The sequence below is a fragment of the Medicago truncatula genome, chromosome 5 (genome assembly GCF_003473485.1).
Source record: "Medicago truncatula cultivar Jemalong A17 chromosome 5, MtrunA17r5.0-ANR, whole genome shotgun sequence".
NCBI classification, from domain to species: Eukaryota; Viridiplantae; Streptophyta; class Magnoliopsida; order Fabales; family Fabaceae; genus Medicago; species Medicago truncatula.
In genome coordinates this window covers 27572533-27592533 of record NC_053046.1, presented here as the reverse complement: position 1 = coordinate 27592533, position 20001 = coordinate 27572533, and the positions used below count along the sequence as shown (strand labels likewise).

Below are 20001 nucleotides of genomic sequence, written 5' to 3'. Positions count from 1 at the left end.
GGATTTAGTTCCAAGACCTGAAGGTATAAATATAATAGGTACCAAGTGGATCTATAAGAACAAGTTTGATGAAAATGGTAATGTAACCAGAAACAAGGCAAGATTAGTAGCTCAAGGCTACCCTCAAATAGAAATTCTGGATTTTGATAAGACTTTTGCACCTGCTGCTAGGTTGGAATCTATAAAATTACTGTTATGTGTATCATGTATACTCAAGTTTAAGCTGTTCCAAATGGATGTAAAGAGTGCCTTTCTGAATGGGTACTTGAATGAAGAAGTATATGTTGAGTAACCTAAATGATTTGTTACTCCTAGCTTTCCCAATCATGTCTACATATTGAAGAAAGCTATGTATGGTTTAAAGTAGGCACCTAGGGCTTGGTATGAGAGACTCACCCAGTTTCTTGTTGATCAAGGGTACATGAAAGGATGAACATACAATACCCTGTTTGTAAAAGATGATAATGGAACACTGATCATTGCCCATATATATGTTGATGACATTGTTTTTGGTGGGATGTCGAACAAGATGGTTCAACATTTCATTCAGCAAATGCAGTCTGAGTTTGAGATGAGCTTAATTGGTGAGTTGACCTATTTTCTTGGTCTTCTGGTTAAACAAATGAAAGATACAATCTTCATGTCACAGGGTAAATATGTCAAGAACATTGTGAAGAAATTTGGCATGGATAATGGTGGTCACAAGAGAACTCCAGCTGTCACTCACTTGAAGCTGACAAATGATGAAAGTGGTATATCTGTTGATCAAAGCATGTATAGAAGCATGATTGGGAGTTTATTGTATCTTACTGCAAGCAGGTCAGATATCACTTTTGCACACAAGCTGAACCAAAAATGAGTCATCTTACTCGAGTGAATAGGATATTGAAGTACATTAATAGCACCAGTGATTATGGAATTTTATACTCACACAGTGAAAACTCTGAGCTGATGGGCTATTGTGATGCTGGCTGGGCAGGAAGTGCAGATGATAGGAAACGTACCTCTGGTGGATGTTCCTTCCTAGGAAATAATCTAGCTTCTTGGTTCAATAAGAAACAGAACTGTGTATCTCTGCCTACTGCTAAAGCTGAGTACATAGCAGCAGGAACTTGTTGCTCACAACTTGTTTGGATGAAGCAGATGTTGAAGGAGTATAATGTGGAACAAGATGTTCTAACTTTATACTGTGACAACCTAAGTGCTATCAACATTTCCAAGAACCCTATTCAATAAAGAAGAACAAAGCACATTGACATTCGACATCATTTCATCAGAGATCTTGTTGAAGAAAAGGTTGTGACACTTGAGCATGTTGACAAAGAGGAGCAACTGGCAGACATTTTCACCAAGGCCTTAGATGCTAAACAATTTGAAAAGCTAAGGGGAAAGTTGGGAATTCGCCTGCATGAGAAGGCTTAATCATCTGTCTTGTGAGACGTGGTATCTACTCTCTTCTAGTGCACGTCTTTTTTTGTGGGGTATACTCTTGAGATGTTCTTTATTCTATTTGACATATTTTGTGGGTAAAAAGGGGGAGAAAATGGGTATATATATACTCTCTACATGCCTGTATGTGTGATGTACTGCACCTATTTATGTGTATGCCTGTATTATGTTGTTGCATTTATTTTGCAACTATTCCAAGTTATGTGTAGATGATGCAACATCTTGGTGTTCTTAATGATGAACCGAGAATTTCTCAGTATTTTTATATTGTACATCTTCCTTGTTGATGGTCACTAGAATGTTGGAACATGTCTGTGAAGACTTGTGTAGATGTTAGCACTGATCCTACAACATCTTGATGTTGCTATGAGAATTTGCTTTTCTCCGTATTTCTGTTGTACATGTTCTCTGTTGTTGCTTTATAAAATTGGGACATGTATGTATGACCTTGATAGGTCTGCTAGCTTAGGTATGCTAGTTGGTGAGAATTCCCTGATGATTTGGTTAATTCAACCTGAAGTTTTCCTTCATTTTATGCGTTAAGATTTTTGGGTTTCAAGATTCTTATTGTGCATGTGTTCAGGGGGAGTAATGGAATATTCCTGTAAGTAGTCACTCATAGGTTCTTATATTCAGGGGGTGATACTTCTATGTGTGCTTGTGCTAATTCAAGCTGGTTGACAGGATGTTAAGTCTGATGTTTAAACATCCATGTGTGTCACTTGTAAGTATGATAATTTATTTTTCCCTTGCTTCTATATGTGGTTGGTGACGGTACTCTGTAGACATCCATGTCCGTCACTTCTAAGTGTGGGAATTGATTTTTCCTTTGCTTCTATGGTTGGTTGGTGACAGTACCTAGTAGGTATGGGAAAAAAAAATTCTTACCTCTATGTGTGGCAGGTACTTTTGTCTCTGGGAAGTTATCTTCCCTAGTTGTAGCAGGAATTTATTTTTCCTCTGCTATTATGTAGTGAAGGAGGTTGGAACATCCAATGTGTATGGGAACTTATGTTTCCTCTCTGTAGCATAGGAATTTATTTTTCCTCTGCTCTTGTGAGACTATGCTAATATCTTATCCGCTGCTGCATGTCTATGATAAGTGTAATACCTCTACAGCTGAAGCTATGATAGAAGATTATGTGAGGTATTCTTGTATGCACACTTCTGATATCTCTTTAGTGATACTGTTATGCTACTCCTTCTTCTTGAATATGTATTCGTGATGACTTGAGGAAGTGTATCTAAGGTATCCCTTTAGATTATGTGTGCTAGCTGTTTCCTCATAGGTATGTGTACATGCTTCTTGGAGAAATGGTTGTCTTCTATATCCCTCTACATACTTTGTATTTGGCCTTAATTTGTTTTAGCCAAAAATTTGCCAAAGGGGGAGATTGTTGGGTATTTGTATTGGCTGCATTATTGCTAAAACAAATATTCTTGTTTGTGTTGTTGGAACCAATGTTTCAACATGTGTTTAGGCATCTCTGTAAGATGTCGGATACGATGTTCCAACATCCTGGCATGGTTCAGTGTGCCTCGGTTCATGCATATTTGGCGCGCACCCTTTATTGTTTAAGGAAACAATATTTCCTTATCCTATTGACCAAGCAACGCGCATATCTTTACAAAATCAGTTGTGGAATATTCCTAAAGTAGTATTTATATTTTAGGAAATATTTGTTATTGTTTTGGACGATCCTAAAGATGTTCCGACATTTTAGGACTTTCCATATTTGTTCTGATTCTGTTTTGCAGATTAGCTGAACTGATCTTCTTTGTTCTGAAGCCAAACTAAAGTATTTGACCCGAGCTGCTTCAGTATATAAGGGAGACTTCAAGACCTAATGAACTATTCAAGCCGTCATTCTAAAAAGTTTAGATTTTTAGGGTTTTGAGTCAAGTTTCGAACCTTTATTGTGAGCCTTTCTTGTATCGTCTTTGATACATGTTTAGGACTGTGTGTTGAGTTTTATACTCTTGGGTACTACACCGAAGATTTTACGCAAGGTGTTAGTTGTTGTGTTTGAAGGTAACTTCATCTTTAAGATTGTTGTTTAAGGTCTAATAGGTCACAGGGGCTGTGACTGACCATATGATAGTGAAATGGGATCTCAGATCTACAAGTTCCTAGGTTGAAGTCTATACGGGTAGGTCCTAGGTCTTTAGTGTAAACGATGAGTTTGCTGAGAGCTATAGAATAAGGACAACACTAGTGGATTTCCTTCCTGGCTTGGTAGCCCCCAGAGTAGGTGTGTTTTCCACCGAACTGGGTCAACAAACTCACTTTGTTGTTTACTTTCTTGTCATTTATTTTCTTATTTTTATTTTTGTTTATTTCGTGATGTTGGAACATCGAACGAAACATTATAAACGTTGAAACATCTTACAGAACATATTAAAACTTGTACACTAAAATTTCACTTTTACCTACGGAAAAAGGACATTAAATGACGGATTTTGGTCGTAGCTAATTTTTTTTTTTTTTTTCAAATTTTGAGGCCACTCTAATAGTGACGGAAAATGTAATTTTCAAAACTAAAAAGTAGAAAGGCTAAATTGCACTTTTGGACCCCTATCTTTCCAAAAGTTGCGGTTATGGCCCCCTAACTAATTTAAATACAAAACAGCCCCCTATGTTTTGATTCTTTGGCAGTTTTGGACCCCCAGTCCATTAGTGAGGTGTCACGTGTATTATTTAGGGGGCCACGTGGCACCTCACTAATGGACTAGGGGTCTAAAATTGCCAAAGAATCAAAACATAGGGGGCTGTTTTGTATTTAAATTAGTTAGGAGGCCATAACCACAACTTTTGAAAAGATATGGGTCCAAAAGTGCAATTAAGCCTAGTAGAAACTCACATTTTCAATTTTTCAACACTCTCGTTAGTACCTTATCTGCCTTCTTAACATGGCATCCTGCTTCATTTCCTCAACCTTCCAACCCATCCCTTATGGGAGAAACCACCAGTGTTGTTTTGTTGAGTGTGAGATGGTAATTGCTTCACTTCCTCAAACCTCCAACCTAGAGTGTGAGTAACGACCTTGATGCTCATGTTGTTTGAGTGATGATGTTAGTAAATTCTTGGGTTTCGCTTAAGTCAAATTGAGATTCGCAAGTTAAGTAAACTATCGATTTCTTAGATATCAAAATTAAAAACTAATAATTGAATCAATCCAGTTCAGTTTCCTTTGGTTTGATTGAGTTTTTGTCCTAACCAAAAAAGATTGGATAATTTTTGGTTTGATTTTTTTGGAGTTTATCGATTGTGTCTAAACCGCTTACACCATCAAAATGGAGCATGAAGGGCAAATCAATTTTATATTAAACTTGCAAGATTCTCTAGAACTAGAAGAGATAAGAGTAGTTTAAACCAAAAAATGAGAATAAAAAATTCTAAGTTGTTGGTGAAGAAAGATCGAAGGAAACCGGATAAAATAGAGGTTAACTGCATCTAAAGGTCCTTCAAGTTTTCATTTTTTCCAAAGTGATCCTTTAAGTTTCAAAAGTCCCAAACAAGTCATTTTAGTTTTTGAATCGTTTCAAACAAGTCCTTTTAGAGGATGATAGTGATGATTTAGATGATAGCAACAAAGAGCATTATCCACCATTTGTCGTGCCTAAAAAGATGACTGATTTTAAGTGGGTATTAGGAGCCATATTTGGTACCAAAGATGAGTTCAAGAAAGCAATTACCAACTATGGTATCTACAATGCAAGACTAAAAGGACTTGTTTGGGACTTTTGAAATTTAAAGGACCACTTTGGAAAAAACGAAAAACTTAAAGGACCTTTAGATGCATTTGACCTAAAATAGATGAGAGATAATCGATTATTTTAAAAAATAAAAAAATTGGACAATAAAATCAGGTAGAAAATTAATGACCGTAATTTTTGTGCAATCATGAATACATTAGAAAAATCCATGTAGTTTTTTTTTAGGGTTAAGAGGTCTTTACCCCTGTAATATAGGTCATTTCCGGTTTTCCCCCCTGTAAATTTTTTTTTTTTGATTTACCCCCTTGTAAAATATTTTTGTTTTGATTTACCCCCTAATAGGCCAAACAAAAACAAAAAATTCTTAAAAAAATAAAATAAAATTGGTTTTTGTTTGGCCTATTAGGGGGGTAAATCAAAACAAAAAAAAAAAATACAGAGGGGTAAATAAAAAAAAATATTTTACAGGGGGAAAAACCAAAAATGACCTATATTGCAGAGGGTAAAGACCTATTAACCCTTTTTTTTATTGACTCTGTTCTATACAAAATTCAACACTAAAAAAAATATCTCATTGGATATCAAAATTAGGCTTAAATATTATTTCTATTCTTTATCTTGTGTTAAAATTTCGTTTTGGTCTTTTTTTTTTTCAAATCATTTTAGTTTTTTTAAATCATTTTAATCTTTGTTCTCGTGAGCTTAACTCAGTTGGTATGAACAATGCATAATATATGAAAGGTTCGTGGATCGAAACCTAGCCACCACAAAAAAAAAAATCATTTTAATCCTTGGTCTTTTTTAAAATGTGATATTTTGTCTTTTATTTTCATTTGTTTTGGTGTGTTAAAAGGACTAAAACGTCACCCTTTTAAAAAAGATAAATAACTAAAATGATTAAGAAAAAAGATAAAGAATTAAAACAATTTAAAAAAAAGATAATGGACCAAAATAAATTTCTGGTAAAAGATAAAAGAATGAGCCAAAAGAGTTTTTTTTAGATGGAGAGAGAAGATAAGAATGAGCCAAAAGAGTTTTTTTTAGGGAAGTATGAGCCAAAAGAGTGAAAATAAAAAAAAATAGCGTTTATAATTTACATGAGTTATAGCAATAAAAAGAACACTTTCCTCCAATAAAATGAAAAGTGGATTTCATAAAAAAAAATGATAAACTGCACTTTATCCATTCGACTTAAATTCTGAGAAAATGTGGTTTAATTTTATTTTAAGTTTTATTTTGTTTGTCTTGCATAAAATAGCTTTATCTTAATCTCTTTCATGGGTTATTTTAATCTTTACTTAGTATTATATTGAACTAAAATCTCACCTCCTGCTTAAAACTCTATTTCTAACCTCTTTATCTTAACTTTCACAATATTTTTTTATTATATTTTAATTAAAATTATAGGTAAATATATTTTACACTTTAACAAACTATACTTTATCTTTTATTCTCAAAACAAACTATACATTAATTTTGTTATAAAGAAAAAAACTATAGTTATCTTTTTAAACTATACTCTAACTTCCTTACTTTGTGGTATTTCGGCAATTCAGTTATAACAATCTATTATAAATATGAATCATTAGTTTAACATCACACCCTAGTATTATCATCATTAGTACGTATTATCATCATGTCTTCATCATCATCGGTCGATACTAAAAAAGGAACATGGTCAAAAGAAGAAGATGAAATATTAAAAGCATATGTGGAAAACCATGGAACCAGAAATTGGAACGAGGTATCGAAAAATGCCGGGCTTATACGTTGCGGTAAAAGTTGTCGTCTAAGATGGTATAATCACCTGCAACCAGATGTGAAAAAGGGTCCATTTAGTGAAGAAGAAGAAACAAAAGTTTTTGTGTTCTATAAAAAGTATGGTGAATTCAAATGGTCTAAGCTGGCTGAGGAGGTAATTTCTTATTCATGCTTTACTTCTTTTACTTTCTTTAATTTGAAATATTGATCTATCACTTGTGTTTTACCTTGTTGATTATTTTGTTGATCATGTCATTAATTTGTATTCGTTCTTTTTGTGTCAGTTACCGGGAAGAAGCGATAATGACATCAAGAACTTTTGGAACGCGAGAAAAAGAAAACTTGAAAGGCGTGGCTTGTCACCCTTCCCTGACAACATGGAACTGGATGATGAGCTGAATAGTAGCCAACAAATTGAGGATTCACAAGAAGATGAATTTCATATACCACAATTGAAATTTAGAAAATATCCATCAATTTTTGATGAGATAAATGAAAAACTTTTAGATGTCCCAAACATGTTCTACAATAATATTGTGGGAAGTACTTCAACATTGATTGATAGGTGAGTAGATTATGTAATTCCATTTTCTTTTATATGTTAAAATTGTTTATACGAGGTGTTAAATTTACTGTTACTTTCATTAATTTCAGGGGAAGCATTATTGGAACTTCTTATATACCTATGGCTCCACCCCCACCATGTTCATACCTTCCACCACCTATGGAGACTCAGTATCATGGTGACTTTATGGATCCAGATTTTTGGTTACACAACAGTTCATTAGACAATGACGATGCTAGGCGTGTGTATTTGTCTGAGACAAATTTCGTTGATGAAAAAGGGAAGAAGCCTATTTCGTTGGAGGACGATGTTGAAGCAAACCTCCTTGATGACTTCATGGATCCATTTCTATGTATTGACTTCAGTAATTTGGAGGACGATGTTGAAGCCGGCGGTCGTTTATTTGACAATGATGATAACCGTAACTTGCATGACACGATATAAAAAGCTTATAGTGTTTGCAACACAATGTTTCTGTATTTTGTTCTGAGAATTGAGTTTTTTGTCTAAACGATGTTATTTGACAGATGTATTAAATTAATTCTACTTTATGCAATATGTCTCTGTTACTCTTTTTGATTGAATATCAGAATGGAATGGAAGGTTATACACGTACACGTAGAAATTAAACATAAAAGAGTTATAATCTTGACATTCACATGAACATAAAGTGGTCATCAAGGACCAAAAACAAAATAAAAAATTTTGTGAGGATGAAAACATTCAGTTTAATTTTTTAGGGATTAAAATCAAAATTCGCTATATTTATAGGGACGAAAAACTTATTTAACTCAAAAAAAAAATTATCAAAGAAAATAAAGGCCTCTATCATAAAGCTTGGTCTCTGAAATTTTATCCCTTTCACACGTATTCGACTCTTTATGTCTCGTCTTCCTTTTAGCGAAACCGTTAAACATTTACAATTGCGCTACTACTATTAGTCTCAGACCAACTCTCAAATGTCGAGCGGACATACCACCAAACCCAACCCAACATCATTTCAATCACCTTATTGCCTCCACTTCGGTTACATGCTATGTTACACAGTTTGATGTCTTTCGTCTTCCTTATTAACTCATTTCAACTGTATATTCCACTATGAGTTGATGATTGAAATCTCATTACAATTCTAAATCTTCCACTACCCCAAAAATTTACTATATAGATACAATGATTACAACAAACTTTTGTTGCTTCGATTGAAGACTACTGGTTATGGAATGTAAATCTCAATAGGGAACATCCTACCAGAAGCAGGTTTCATTGGCTTTTTCTATATATCAAGATTATAACTCAGACGATCACAGAAGTTGGATATGAGAAATACCTCTTTTTTTTTTTTTTTTTTGAAGGAGAGAAATACCTCTTATAATCTTGATATTTTTCATTTAAAAAAATTGAAAGGAAAAAAAAAAAACTAACACCACTTATAGTTACAGACAACTGAATTGTAGTTAAATATATAATGGTTTAAATAGTAATTTTACCCACAGAAAAATAGGCATTTAACTATGGATAATGCAAATTGACGACAAAACTGTTGTCTTTCAGACTTTTACCTACAGAACAGAACATTTATTGACGGATTTTGGCCGTAATAGTGACTGAAAAATGTAATTTTCAAAACTAGAAAGTAGAAACTCGCATTTTCAATTCTTCAACACTCTCGTTAGTAACCTATCTGCCTTCTTAACATGACATCCTGCTTCACTTCCTCAACCTTCCAACCCATCCCCTATTGTTTAGTGGGAGAAACCACCAGTGTTGTTTTGTTGAGTATGAGATGGCAACTGCTTCACTTCCTCAACCCTCCAACCCGGAGTTGAGTAACGAGCTTGCTGACTCATGTTGTTTGAGTGATCATGTTAGTAAAATCTTGGGTCTGGTCTACGTCAAATTGAGATTTACTAGTTTAGTAAACCTATCGGTTCGATACATCAGTTTATTAGATATCAAAATTAAAAAATAATAATTGATCAATCCAGTTCAATTTCCTTTGATTTGGTTGAGTGTTTGTCCTAGCCAAAAAAAGATTGGATAATTTTTGGTTTGGTTTTTTTAAGTTTATCGATGGTGTCTGAATCGCTTACACCATTAACTGGAGCATGAAGGGAAAATCAATTTTGTTCTAAACTTGCAAGATTCTCTAGAACTAGAAGAGATAAGAGTAGTTTAAACCAAAAGAATGAGAATAAAAAAAATCTACATTGTTGGGGAGAAAGATTGGAGGAAACTTGATAAAATAGATGAGAGATAATCGATTTTTTTTTAAAAGAAAATTGAAAAATTAAATTAGGTATTAAATTAATGAGCGTTATTTGTGTGCAATCATGAATACATTGGAAAAATCCATATAGTTTTTTATTATTGACTCTGTTGTATACAAAATTCAACACTAAAAAACTCTCTCATTGGATATCAAAATTAGGCTTAAATATAATTTATATCCATTATCTTGTATTAAAAATTCATTTTGGTCTCTTTTTTTTTTAAATTATTTTAGTTTTATTAAATCATTTTAATCCTTGTCCCAGTGAGCTTAGCTCAGTTAGCATATGGACAATGCATAATACTTGCAAGGTCCGGGGTTCGAACCCCGGCCACCACAAAGAAAAAAATCATTTTAATCCTTGGTCTTTTTAGAAATATGATATTTATTCTTTATTTTCATTCGTTTTGGTGTGTTAAAAGGACTAAAACGTCACCCTTTTCAAAAAGATAAGTAACTAAAATGATTTAGAAAAAAAAGATAAAGAATTAAAACAATTTAGAAAAAAGGACAAAGGACCAAAATGAATTTCTAGTAAAAGATAAAAGATGAAAAATATATTTAAACCTTAACCAGAAAAGATTGGAATTTTTTTTGTTTGGTTTGCTTTTCAAGTTTATCAATTTTATCTGAACCACTTACACTCTTAATTGGATGAAGGGGTAAATTAACTTTTTTTTTTTCAAACTTGCAATATCTTCTTGAACTAGTCGAGAGAAGATAAGTTTGAGCCAAAATAGTGAAAATAAAAACTAGCATTTATAATTTACATGTGTTATAGCAATAAAAGAACACTTTCCTCCGATAAAATGATAAAGTGGATTTCATAAAAAAATGATAAAGTACACTTTATTTATTTTATTATGTACTAATACCAACTGAGCTAAGCTCACGAGGATTGATAAAGTGCACTTCATCCATTCGACATAAATTCCAAGAAAACAAGGTTTACTTTTAATTTAAGTTTTATTTTGTTTGTTTTGTACTAAAAAACATTAACTTAACCTCTTTTTACGGGTTATTTTAATCTTTACTTAGTATTATATTGAACTAAAACTCTCACCACCTTGCTTAAAACTATATTTTTAACCTCTTTATCTTAACTTTCGCAATATATTTTTATTATGTTTTGATTAAAATTATAGGTAAATATATTTTACTCTTTCATATCGTAATAAACTATACTTATTTTTTCTTTTTTCTAAAAAAAACAATACTAATCTTTTGTAACAAAAAAATTATACTTATTTTTTTAAATGACATCAATTATATAAAAAATATAATATAAATTTTTATATTTTTTTAGAAAAATTCTTACCTTTTTAAATGAGAACAATTAGTGGATATAGATTATATAGAATTAAAATTTCACTTCCATACTTTGTGGTATTTCGGCAATTCAGTTATAACTATTCATATCTTTCTACTTTAAAAATCTTTTATGAATATGAATCATTAGTTAGTTCAACATTAGTTCCTTACGTAAATCAGTTAGTTGAGTAACAAAAACTGTAACAAACAACATCACTATAAATAAATCCTCTTATTTTCGTCTCACTTTACTTCTGTTTTCCTCTCAATCCTCTTTTCACTCACTCTCAAGTCACAACACACTTTTAAATTCTTCCATGGAGTACCCAAACGGTTCGAGAGTCAAACTCATGGTTAGTTATGGTGGAAAGAGGAACACGAATTATATGCTTAGAACGAAATTTATTATCGACCATTTTATTTTTCAACTCACACACACAGACACATAAATATTTCTAACTTTGATCTATTGAAATTTATTTAGATGGCGAGTTTTCTAACTGATTTGGCAAAGCCTTATGTGGAGAAATTGATAAATGGGGAGATCGTAGAGTCAAGTTATATATGTTGCTTCACATGTATTGCTAAGGATTTTGAAGAAGAAAGAGTTAGGTTGGAAAACTGTCAAGCAAAGTGTTGATCTGGCAACCAGAGGAGGAGAAAATGTTCATGGCAGTGCTCTTTTTTTGGAAGAAGAAGCTGATAAGCTCATTCTAGATGACACCAAAACAAATCAAAAATGTTTTTTTGGATTTTGTCCTCATTGCATATGGAGATATAAAAGGGGAAAGGAACTGGCAAATAAGAAGGAACATATTAAAAAATTGTTGGAAACTGGAAAGGAACTTGCAATTGGACTCCCTGCTTATCTTCTAGATGTTGAACGATATTCATCTCAACACTATATTTCTTTTAAAAGCAGAGAATCTAAATACATTGAGCTTTTGAATGTACTGAAAGACGACAACAATTATATAATCGGGTTACAAGGGATGGGGGGCACAAGAAAAACTACAATGGTCAAGGAGGTGGGTAAGAAACTAAAGCAGTCCAACCAATTTACTCAAATCATCGACACGACAATGTCATTTTCTCCTGATATCAAAAAGATTCAAGATGATGTTGCTGGACCCTTGGGATTGAAATTTGATGACTGTAATGATTCAGACCGACCCAAAAAACTATGGAGCAGATTAACCAATGGTAAGAAGATTCTTCTAATATTGGATGATGTGTGGGGAGATATCGATTTTAATGAACTAGGGATTCCATACAGTGGCAATCACAAAGGCTGTAAAATTCTTGTAACCGCCTGCAATCTGTTGGTGTGCAACAGATTAGGTCGTAGTAAGACAATCCAACTAGATCTCTTATCTGAAGAAGACACATGGATCATGTTCCAAAGGCATGCCGGTCTAAGCAAAACTTCAACTAAAAATTTGCTCGAAAAAGGCCGTAAAATTGCATATGAATGCAAAATGTTAACAATTGCAATTGCTGTTATAGCCAGTAGTTTGAAGGGTGAACAACGTCGGGAAGAGTGGGATGTGGCCTTAAATTCCCTGCAAAAACATATGTCCATGCATGGTGTTGATGATGAACTCCTTAAAATTTATAAATGCTTGCAAGTTAGCTATGATAATATGAAGAATGAGAAGGCCAAGAGACTATTCCTCTGGTGTTCCGTATTTCAAGTTCAATAATTTAAGTTTCTCTAGTTTTGTGATTCCATGAGTCAATTCATCAATTTTACAGTCATCCAAATCAAGAGTCTCTTGGCCTTGAAATGTTGTAAAATTGCAAGGAATAATCCTTTTGAAGTGATTGAAGGATGCTCATCACTTGAAGAGTTGTATTTCAATGGTAGTTTTAATGATTTTTGCCGAGAAATAACTTTCCCAAAATTGCAAAGATTTCATATCTGTGAACATTCGAGGACAATGGATGAATCATATTCATCAAAGTGTGTGTCTTTTGTACACAACTATGAGTTTTTCCTATCTGAAACAACACTCGAGTATTGTATGCAAGAAGCAGAAATTCTTAGACTAACAAGGATTGAGGGAGGGTGGAGAAATATCATGCCTGAGATTGTTCATATGGATCATGGTATGAATGATCTAGTCGAGCTTTCTTTGAGATCCATTTCACAATTACAGTACCTCATTAACACTAAGCCTACTGAATCTCAAGTATCAAAAGTCTTCTCCAAGTTGATTGTACTAGATCTTTCTAACCTAGAAAATTTGGAAGAATTGTTCAATGGTCCTCTTTCCTTTGACTCTCTCAACAGTTTAGAGAAGTTGTTGGTGTCACTTTGACATTTGTAATAGTCCATTCATTTCAAAGTCTAAAGAAAACCAGCCAACGATCATGATTTGGTTTGAAGAAGCTTGTTACTAAATTGTGGTGGGGCAAGATAATATTTGGTGCCCATGTGATTTGGATTCCCTGACGCAGTTACAGCTGCCAGCCGTCCGATTAAAATAAACGTCTGAGATTTTTTTATGGTGTGAACCTGATTTTGAAATTTGAACTGTACGATCACAAATCAAAGGCCACGATCTATTACAGCGTAAAACAACAGAGAAGTTCTACAGCAGAAAACCTGGTCCTGGCACATGGGCTCATACAATTACAAAATGATGCAATAGTAGAAAAATTAAATAGAGCTTAATGGTGTTTTGCGAGGTGAATTTTGGAGTGAAAGACTTTGAAGGGCTAAGCCTATATTTTGAGCATATAATATCATGTTGTCCTTTTAATTTCTTTAAAATATCAAATATAATATCAAAATATAGATTTAGCCCTCCTAAAACATGCAAAAAAACCAACTTGCAAACACATCTTAAGGTTTGTTTGAGAGGTAGATTTGCGGAGAGTTTTAGAGGGCTAGCATTATATTTTAAATGAGCATTATATATTAGATTTGTTAAGGAAATATTTAAGCTGTAAACATCATTCCCATATAGAATCTAAAACCATCTCTTCCTAAGTTGTCTATATTTTGCCGTACTGGTATAATCCATTTCATTCTTCGAAGTTTAACGATCTCAAGCCCTGACTATTTTAGTTGTAAACAACATTGATGATAAGCCAAACCATTACTTTTATGGTGTGTCATTAAACAAGACCTCTCTAACTCATTCTTATTATTGACAAGAGTCAGGTCCTACTGATAATAAATTTTTCTTTCATGAAAGAAGTTATTATTCCGTTGTCAACATCGTTGACCATCATTTTTAGTGAACTCTTTAATCTGTTGGGTCAACTAAATAAGATTGGAAACTTCGGTCTAACCTCTAACTTCTAGATTGCTTGACATATCTTAAGGTTTAAACTCTTCACTGGATATTCACTTGTTTTGTCAGTGTCAAATTCTTGTAGGATTTTTAGACAATTTTGGTTCATTGGAAATCTCAAGCTTGTATATTTCCTTAGGGTCTATGGTTGCAACCTCTAATTTAACATCCGAGGTAACCCTTAAGATTCGACGAGGAATTTCTAAAATCAGAGAGCGCATCAGAAAATTATGACTTGGATTGGAAAATACTTTGGACCAGAAGACATAAGTTTAATAAAACATGGGATACTTATAGAGTGTAGTACAAAATTAACAAACATGCTTCTACCGCGGTAGCATGAAGATAATTAAAGTTACCAAAATTGCAACTTAATGACTTAAATTAAGTGATTAAACTTAGAGGGTTTTGCAAATATCAGGGAAGTAATGTCATCAACCGCATTTGGTTGTGATTCAGCTCTGGACTTCAGAACGAAGATTCAGTGTGTGTCAACGAGTAAAGTTAAAGTAGATGCAGCATCATAACTCAGTGCGCTAGATAATGTAATTGCCAGAGGGTAATAAAATTTTAAAGATAATCCGATTATGGAGACCATTCGAACATTAGAGGAAAAACGTCGGAACCTCATATTGGACAGTAGAAATGGAAGAGTTTGAGTTGAATTCCAATCAGATTTAAATTACAATGACAGAGTCTATATCCCTGTAAGTAAAAGTATCGTAACAATCGCTCGAATTAAAGGAAGTACCTTATGTTGGTTTTATATCGTAAGAGTAATGAGTGGTATGGATCTAAAATTGTTCGAAAGAACATTGGAAGAAAGAAGTAACTGAGAAGGAATATAAGAAATGTTCAGAAGGATCAATGTTATTGACTAACAGAGGTAAAGTTAAAGGACTAGTATGGAAGTTTAGCAGTTATGAGACCAAAACAAAACTGAGAAATTAATTAGGGGATCAAATGATCAATTTAGCCTAAAAAATTATAATCCAACACACACAAAGCTCATACCAAACCCCCACCCACCAAATTAACATGCAAAGTACCTTTGCAGTAGGATTTGCTGGTCTTCCAGCAAAAGGAATTTGTTTAAACTGTCTCATATTTTACTGTTAAAATGAACATTTAATTTAACCTTCTAAAAAATTATTAGTGTCCTTGTTGTAATTCGGTTTCGTCATGTAAAGTTAACTACGATTGACAGGACTCAATTTGCATGTTTAACATACCAAATATTGTATTCCCTTCAAAAAATACCAAATATTACTTACATTCCCTTCTGTCAATAAGTTATTGGTAATCAAATATGGGTGTTTAAGCCTTCATTTTGCATTAATCCAAGAAGCTCCTTTGCATTCTCCTCCATCTTTGCCTTCATCAACTTAAGCAGCAATCATCTCTTTCTACACTGCAATAATTTTATTCTCTACCTTGTTGTATACCCTCTCAAACCCCTAACCATTGGCCTTAACAAACACTTTATGGCTTCATCTTCAACCAATATATCTTTCTCAGTGCAACCTTGTTCCAAAACATCATACTCCAAAGATGTGTTTAACAGTTATTTTCTTATTTGGGCAAACGAGAATGAGTCTAGAGGACTCTCTTATCTACTCGCTAACAAGGTCATGTTCACCTTAGGAAGAATAAGAGAGCAGTTAGGTTTGAAGAAAGAGAAGGTTCGGAAGAGGGAAAGTGAGTAAATAGAGTACTGTGAACCAAAAGGTTGGGAAGAGGAGGAAGGGATATGAATTGAGAGGTTTAACAAGCAAAGTGCAGTGAAGAGGGTATTACGCACTAAATTAAACTTACAATGTATAATACATATTTGTACGGACAGTGAGTTTGTCAGAATTAATTTGCATCAGCGTAATTTTGACAAAAACCACGCTGTAACCCTTTCAACAAAACTGTGTCACATTAGTCGTGACTCTATACATGCACTAAGCCATTTCATCTGGGAGTTACAGATGCTAACGACGTGTTTTAATTGTAAGATCCAGATATCAATATATCATGCTTCCTAGTTGCCTGCACGTACATAAATGTGTGTAGTTTGCATGACAATCATAAAAATAAATCATAAATAATTATCACTTGGATTTGCCGAAGTAGTTCCACAGAGCAACATATAGAGTAATTAATGAACTAATATTGTGTACAAATATAAACATATAAACATCCCTGAGCTTTTGAGGCATCTGCTGGGAAATTTTTCATTTTATTTCAATCAGTGAGTCACTACCTGTGCTTCCATGTTAGCCATTGACAACAAACTGTTTACAATTCAATGATCATATCTGCATTGACAAGAAGCAACCGTTAATACTCATGATTGATTCTATATCTTAAATCAATTTAATGATCTCATCTATAATGGCAAGGCAAGAAACAATGAATGACCTATTTGGTGTCAATTTAAGATAAATACATAGGAGATGAGTTTTAGATATAAACAAGACATGATATCATATCAACCTTATAATCTCCTATCTTTTATCATATACAATATTTACTACACTATATAATAACCAGAAAGTATTATATATCAGTGGAGTATACTGGAGCATAGTGACTGACCCCTAAAACGCTATAGCGCTAGTGGGCAGTAGCAGTATGGAACGTCAAAGTTTAGGGAAACGATACAAGAAACTGATTTTAAACACCGAAAAGATAAAAATATAGAAGAATACGCGAGATTAGAGACATATATACATAACTAATATCAATATATCCAAAGTGAGGATGACTGACAGAAAGTCACAGAAAGAAAATAAATTTTAGCCTCCAAGGTTTAAAGTATGTATTTAAAGTAAACGCAAATCACTATCTCCAAAATGAGGGTGACTTCCAGAAAGCCACAAAAAGTGAAGGTAAAGCTGTTTCGGAGAAGAAATGACAAGACAGGAGGGGGCCATTTCATTGTCATTCAATTTTTTAAAAAAAAAGAAAGGGGAAAATCATTAAGTTGAGGGCTAAAAATATCTATTTTACGGTGAAATGACCAAAAAGTTTCAAATCGTAAGAATTATACTTAAGTTTCAATGCAGTAGATGCTACAGCAGCAATTTGGCAACTATTGGTCGTATTACAGCCGCTACTCAAAATTGCAATACAATTTGATTCTGTGTAGTGTTGCTATGCCGGTATTTACTACATAGTGTATACCAAGTAACTTATACCTTAAAAAACCAAACTCATTAACACAGAACAAGTTTTCATTGGTCAGGGAAATTTAAAATCAAGGCATAAGGAATGGCTGTGGTGAGAATTGTTGTAGAGAAATGAGATTGATAGGCCTCATAATTGAAATTTGGATGGAGGCATTGCCCTGGTGCTCTTGTTAGCATTGGCATTGGTAGAAAAAAGAGAGAGATAGGAGACAAAGTACTGAACTGGAACTTGACATCATTGTCATCCTTGTTGCCATTGTCGATGGTCTAAGATGCAATGAGGCCATGATGACGTAAGTCAACCACTGCACAACAAAAATTGGTATTGAGGTACAACTTTGCAAGAAGTTCATTTAGATTGGAATTGAGGAGCCTGACACGGGGAACAATAGAGGATGTAAAGTGTGTATGTTCTTTGGACTGTCAGTATGATCTTCAAGTCCACTCATGGATTTGTGCTTTAAGGATTACCATACTGTTGTGAACAGTATTGATATGAAGTCAGAGGCACAATAGATATGAGACATTTCTTTCTATTGAACAAAATATAAGAAACATGTGCTAAAAATATCTTTTGTATATGACTGAAGATGATGCAGCACGCAACCTTACTTAGTGTCTTTTGAGCAGCTGTATGCATCATTTGCTTCGTGTTGCCAAAGAAAAGACTATTGTGAAGGTGTGCATTAAGTTGTATGACAATTTGTATGTTAGTGGATATATAAGGGTGCAAAAATGTGAAGCTATGGTGACGGGATCAGTCTTTGAGACAAAGACGGATCAATTCCTTATCATGATTGAGGAATGTAGAGTCCTTTGATTTGGTCATATTTTGTGAACAACGTTGGTTGGTGATTGATTGTATAAACAAAGTTGTCTCTCCCAAAAAGAAAAAAGACCACTGCTCAATGGATTTGGAAGCTATGTTTTTTGTGCATTTGATGGTGAAGAACACAGTCAAAGAAGTACTTAGCCGAGAATGAGGATGATCCGATAGCATTGCTGGGTTCAACGAGTTAGAATTACAAGAACCACTTCCAAATGTGTTTAACTAAACAATGTTAGCCATAATCTAGATGGATTTGTTGAGCGTGCATGCTAGATGTTATTTACGAAGCCAAAAACGACGGTCAATGAAGTGTGTTTAGAAGGGAAAAACATTCTGTCGTATTACTATACTCTTTTCCTAACACAACGGCCTCCCTAAGGATAGAATTTGCACTAATAAACAAGATAAACTACAAGGATAAAAAATTTTGTCATATTGATTCCGTAAATTCGAGTTAATATAGGATAGTGTATCTCAAACTATTCCTTCCTATGATAAGGTTGTCAAAATCGGGATTTTGCTTCAGGCCAAAAGGGAAGAGCAAAATCGAAAATCACAATCAAAATCGTAGGATTTTACTCAACTACTTGTGTAACATCGATATAAGAAATCGTAAAATCACAATTAAACGATGCATTTTACCAAAACAATAATAATGCTAAATATATGTTATAAATTGTATATAGTCATAAATGACTCAGATTAAAGTGGACAAAATCCTTCAAAACCCTTTAAAATCCTGCGATTTTGTATGGATGTCACGATTTAGTAGGCATTTTGACAACAATCTATCTTTTCTATCATACCAATATCAAGCCCAAACGAGATAAACTACCAAACAGTAACACATTAGACTACAGAAACTATCAACTCAAAACATTTAATCTTTCTACAATTTGATTCAATTCGCAATAATAAAATGAAAAATGAGAAAGAGAGAAGTTACGAACCTAAGAGGAAGATGAAGATGAAATTGGGGGATTATTAAGGTTGCTGTAAATTTTGGAGAGACGACCAGTTTGGGGCTTAGATCGAACAGGTTTCTTTTTTAGACCAAAAATCTCTTGTACTAAAGGAACATGAACCAACACCAATTTCCATGCCAATAACCAACCTACAAACAAGTATTCAATCAAATTGATAAATTGAAAAAGCGATGGAGAAAGAAATAGATAGAAAACAAGTTACTGTACAAACCTAGAGAGATTAAGGAGAGAACGAAAGCTATGGCGAAGAGAGGACGTAGGAAGAGGATTACACTGTATTCCCAAATCGATGATTCCATCTGCCTTTCCACCTCGCTTCAATTGCGCGTCCAACTTGTAGAACAGTTAGTTATGTTTTCTTTTTAAATCACCTTTTAATAATTGCACTTTTCCTCCTTTTGTTAATTGTGCGATTTTGCACCCTCTCTTTTTTTTTTGAGCGATTTTGCAACTCATCTTTTGTCAATTGTGTTTTGTTCAAAATCATCATTAAAAGAGAGGAAAAGGGGCTAAAGATAGGGTGCAAAATCGCTCAAAAAAAGAAGAGAATGTGCAAAATCGCACAATTAACAAAAAGATAAGGGACAAAAGTGCAATTGAACACAAAGATGGGGTGCAAAATCAGAAAGGGGGCAA

General features: G+C 33.6%; 4 protein-coding genes across 4 annotated transcripts; 3 read left to right on the top strand and 1 right to left on the bottom strand.

Annotated features, from left to right (window-relative positions):
* The first annotated feature begins 529 nt into the window (after window positions 1–529).
* Window positions 530–1236, top strand: LOC112422128 (uncharacterized mitochondrial protein AtMg00810-like). Its single transcript, XM_024784894.1, has 2 exons — window positions 530–819; window positions 936–1236. Exons 1-2 carry the CDS (start codon window positions 530–532, stop codon window positions 1234–1236), a joined length of 591 nt encoding a protein of 196 aa, XP_024640662.1.
* A 5566-nt stretch (window positions 1237–6802) lies between these two features.
* LOC11423382 (transcription factor MYB101) lies at window positions 6803–7936 on the top strand. The gene is made up of 3 exons (XM_003614983.1): window positions 6803–7081; window positions 7212–7492; window positions 7582–7936. Exons 1-3 carry the CDS (start codon window positions 6803–6805, stop codon window positions 7934–7936), a joined length of 915 nt encoding a protein of 304 aa, XP_003615031.1.
* A 1339-nt stretch (window positions 7937–9275) lies between these two features.
* LOC11423381 (disease resistance protein UNI) lies at window positions 9276–12775 on the top strand. Its single transcript, XM_024784893.1, has 2 exons — window positions 9276–9356; window positions 11672–12775. The coding sequence occupies exons 1-2, from the start codon at window positions 9276–9278 to the stop codon at window positions 12773–12775; spliced, it is 1185 nt and encodes a 394-aa protein (XP_024640661.1).
* Window positions 12776–16438: 3663 nt separating this feature from the next.
* On the bottom strand, window positions 16439–19719 carry LOC11426796 (uncharacterized). Its single transcript, XM_039834098.1, has 3 exons — window positions 19577–19719; window positions 19330–19493; window positions 16439–16677 (listed from the first exon to the last, which is right to left on the bottom strand). Exons 1-2 carry the CDS (start codon window positions 19662–19664, stop codon window positions 19330–19332), a joined length of 252 nt encoding a protein of 83 aa, XP_039690032.1. The 5' UTR covers window positions 19665–19719; the 3' UTR covers window positions 16439–16677.
* Window positions 19720–20001: the final 282 nt, after the last annotated feature.

What these genes read in the sequence shown, in the direction of transcription:
- LOC11423382 (XM_003614983.1), top strand. Translation starts at nt 6,803, where the DNA reads ATGTCTTCATCATCATCGGTCGATACTAAAAAAGGAACATGGTCAAAA. An exon ending in GGTCTAAGCTGGCTGAGGAG is followed by an intron (nt 7,082 to 7,211) that starts GTAATTTCTTAT and finishes TTTTTGTGTCAG; the next exon opens with TTACCGGGAAGAAGCGATAA. An exon ending in ACTTCAACATTGATTGATAG is followed by an intron (nt 7,493 to 7,581) that starts GTGAGTAGATTA and finishes CATTAATTTCAG; the next exon opens with GGGAAGCATTATTGGAACTT.
- LOC112422128 (XM_024784894.1), top strand. Translation starts at nt 530, where the DNA reads ATGGTTCAACATTTCATTCAGCAAATGCAGTCTGAGTTTGAGATGAGC. An exon ending in TTGTATCTTACTGCAAGCAG is followed by an intron (nt 820 to 935) that starts GTCAGATATCAC and finishes ATACTCACACAG; the next exon opens with TGAAAACTCTGAGCTGATGG.
- LOC11426796 (XM_039834098.1), bottom strand. Translation starts at nt 19,664, where the DNA reads ATGGAATCATCGATTTGGGAATACAGTGTAATCCTCTTCCTACGTCCT. An exon ending in TCTCTCCTTAATCTCTCTAG is followed by an intron (nt 19,494 to 19,576) that starts GTTTGTACAGTA and finishes ACTTGTTTGTAG; the next exon opens with GTTGGTTATTGGCATGGAAA.
- LOC11423381 (XM_024784893.1), top strand. Translation starts at nt 9,276, where the DNA reads ATGGCAACTGCTTCACTTCCTCAACCCTCCAACCCGGAGTTGAGTAAC. An exon ending in CATGTTGTTTGAGTGATCAT is followed by an intron (nt 9,357 to 11,671) that starts GTTAGTAAAATC and finishes AGGATTTTGAAG; the next exon opens with AAGAAAGAGTTAGGTTGGAA.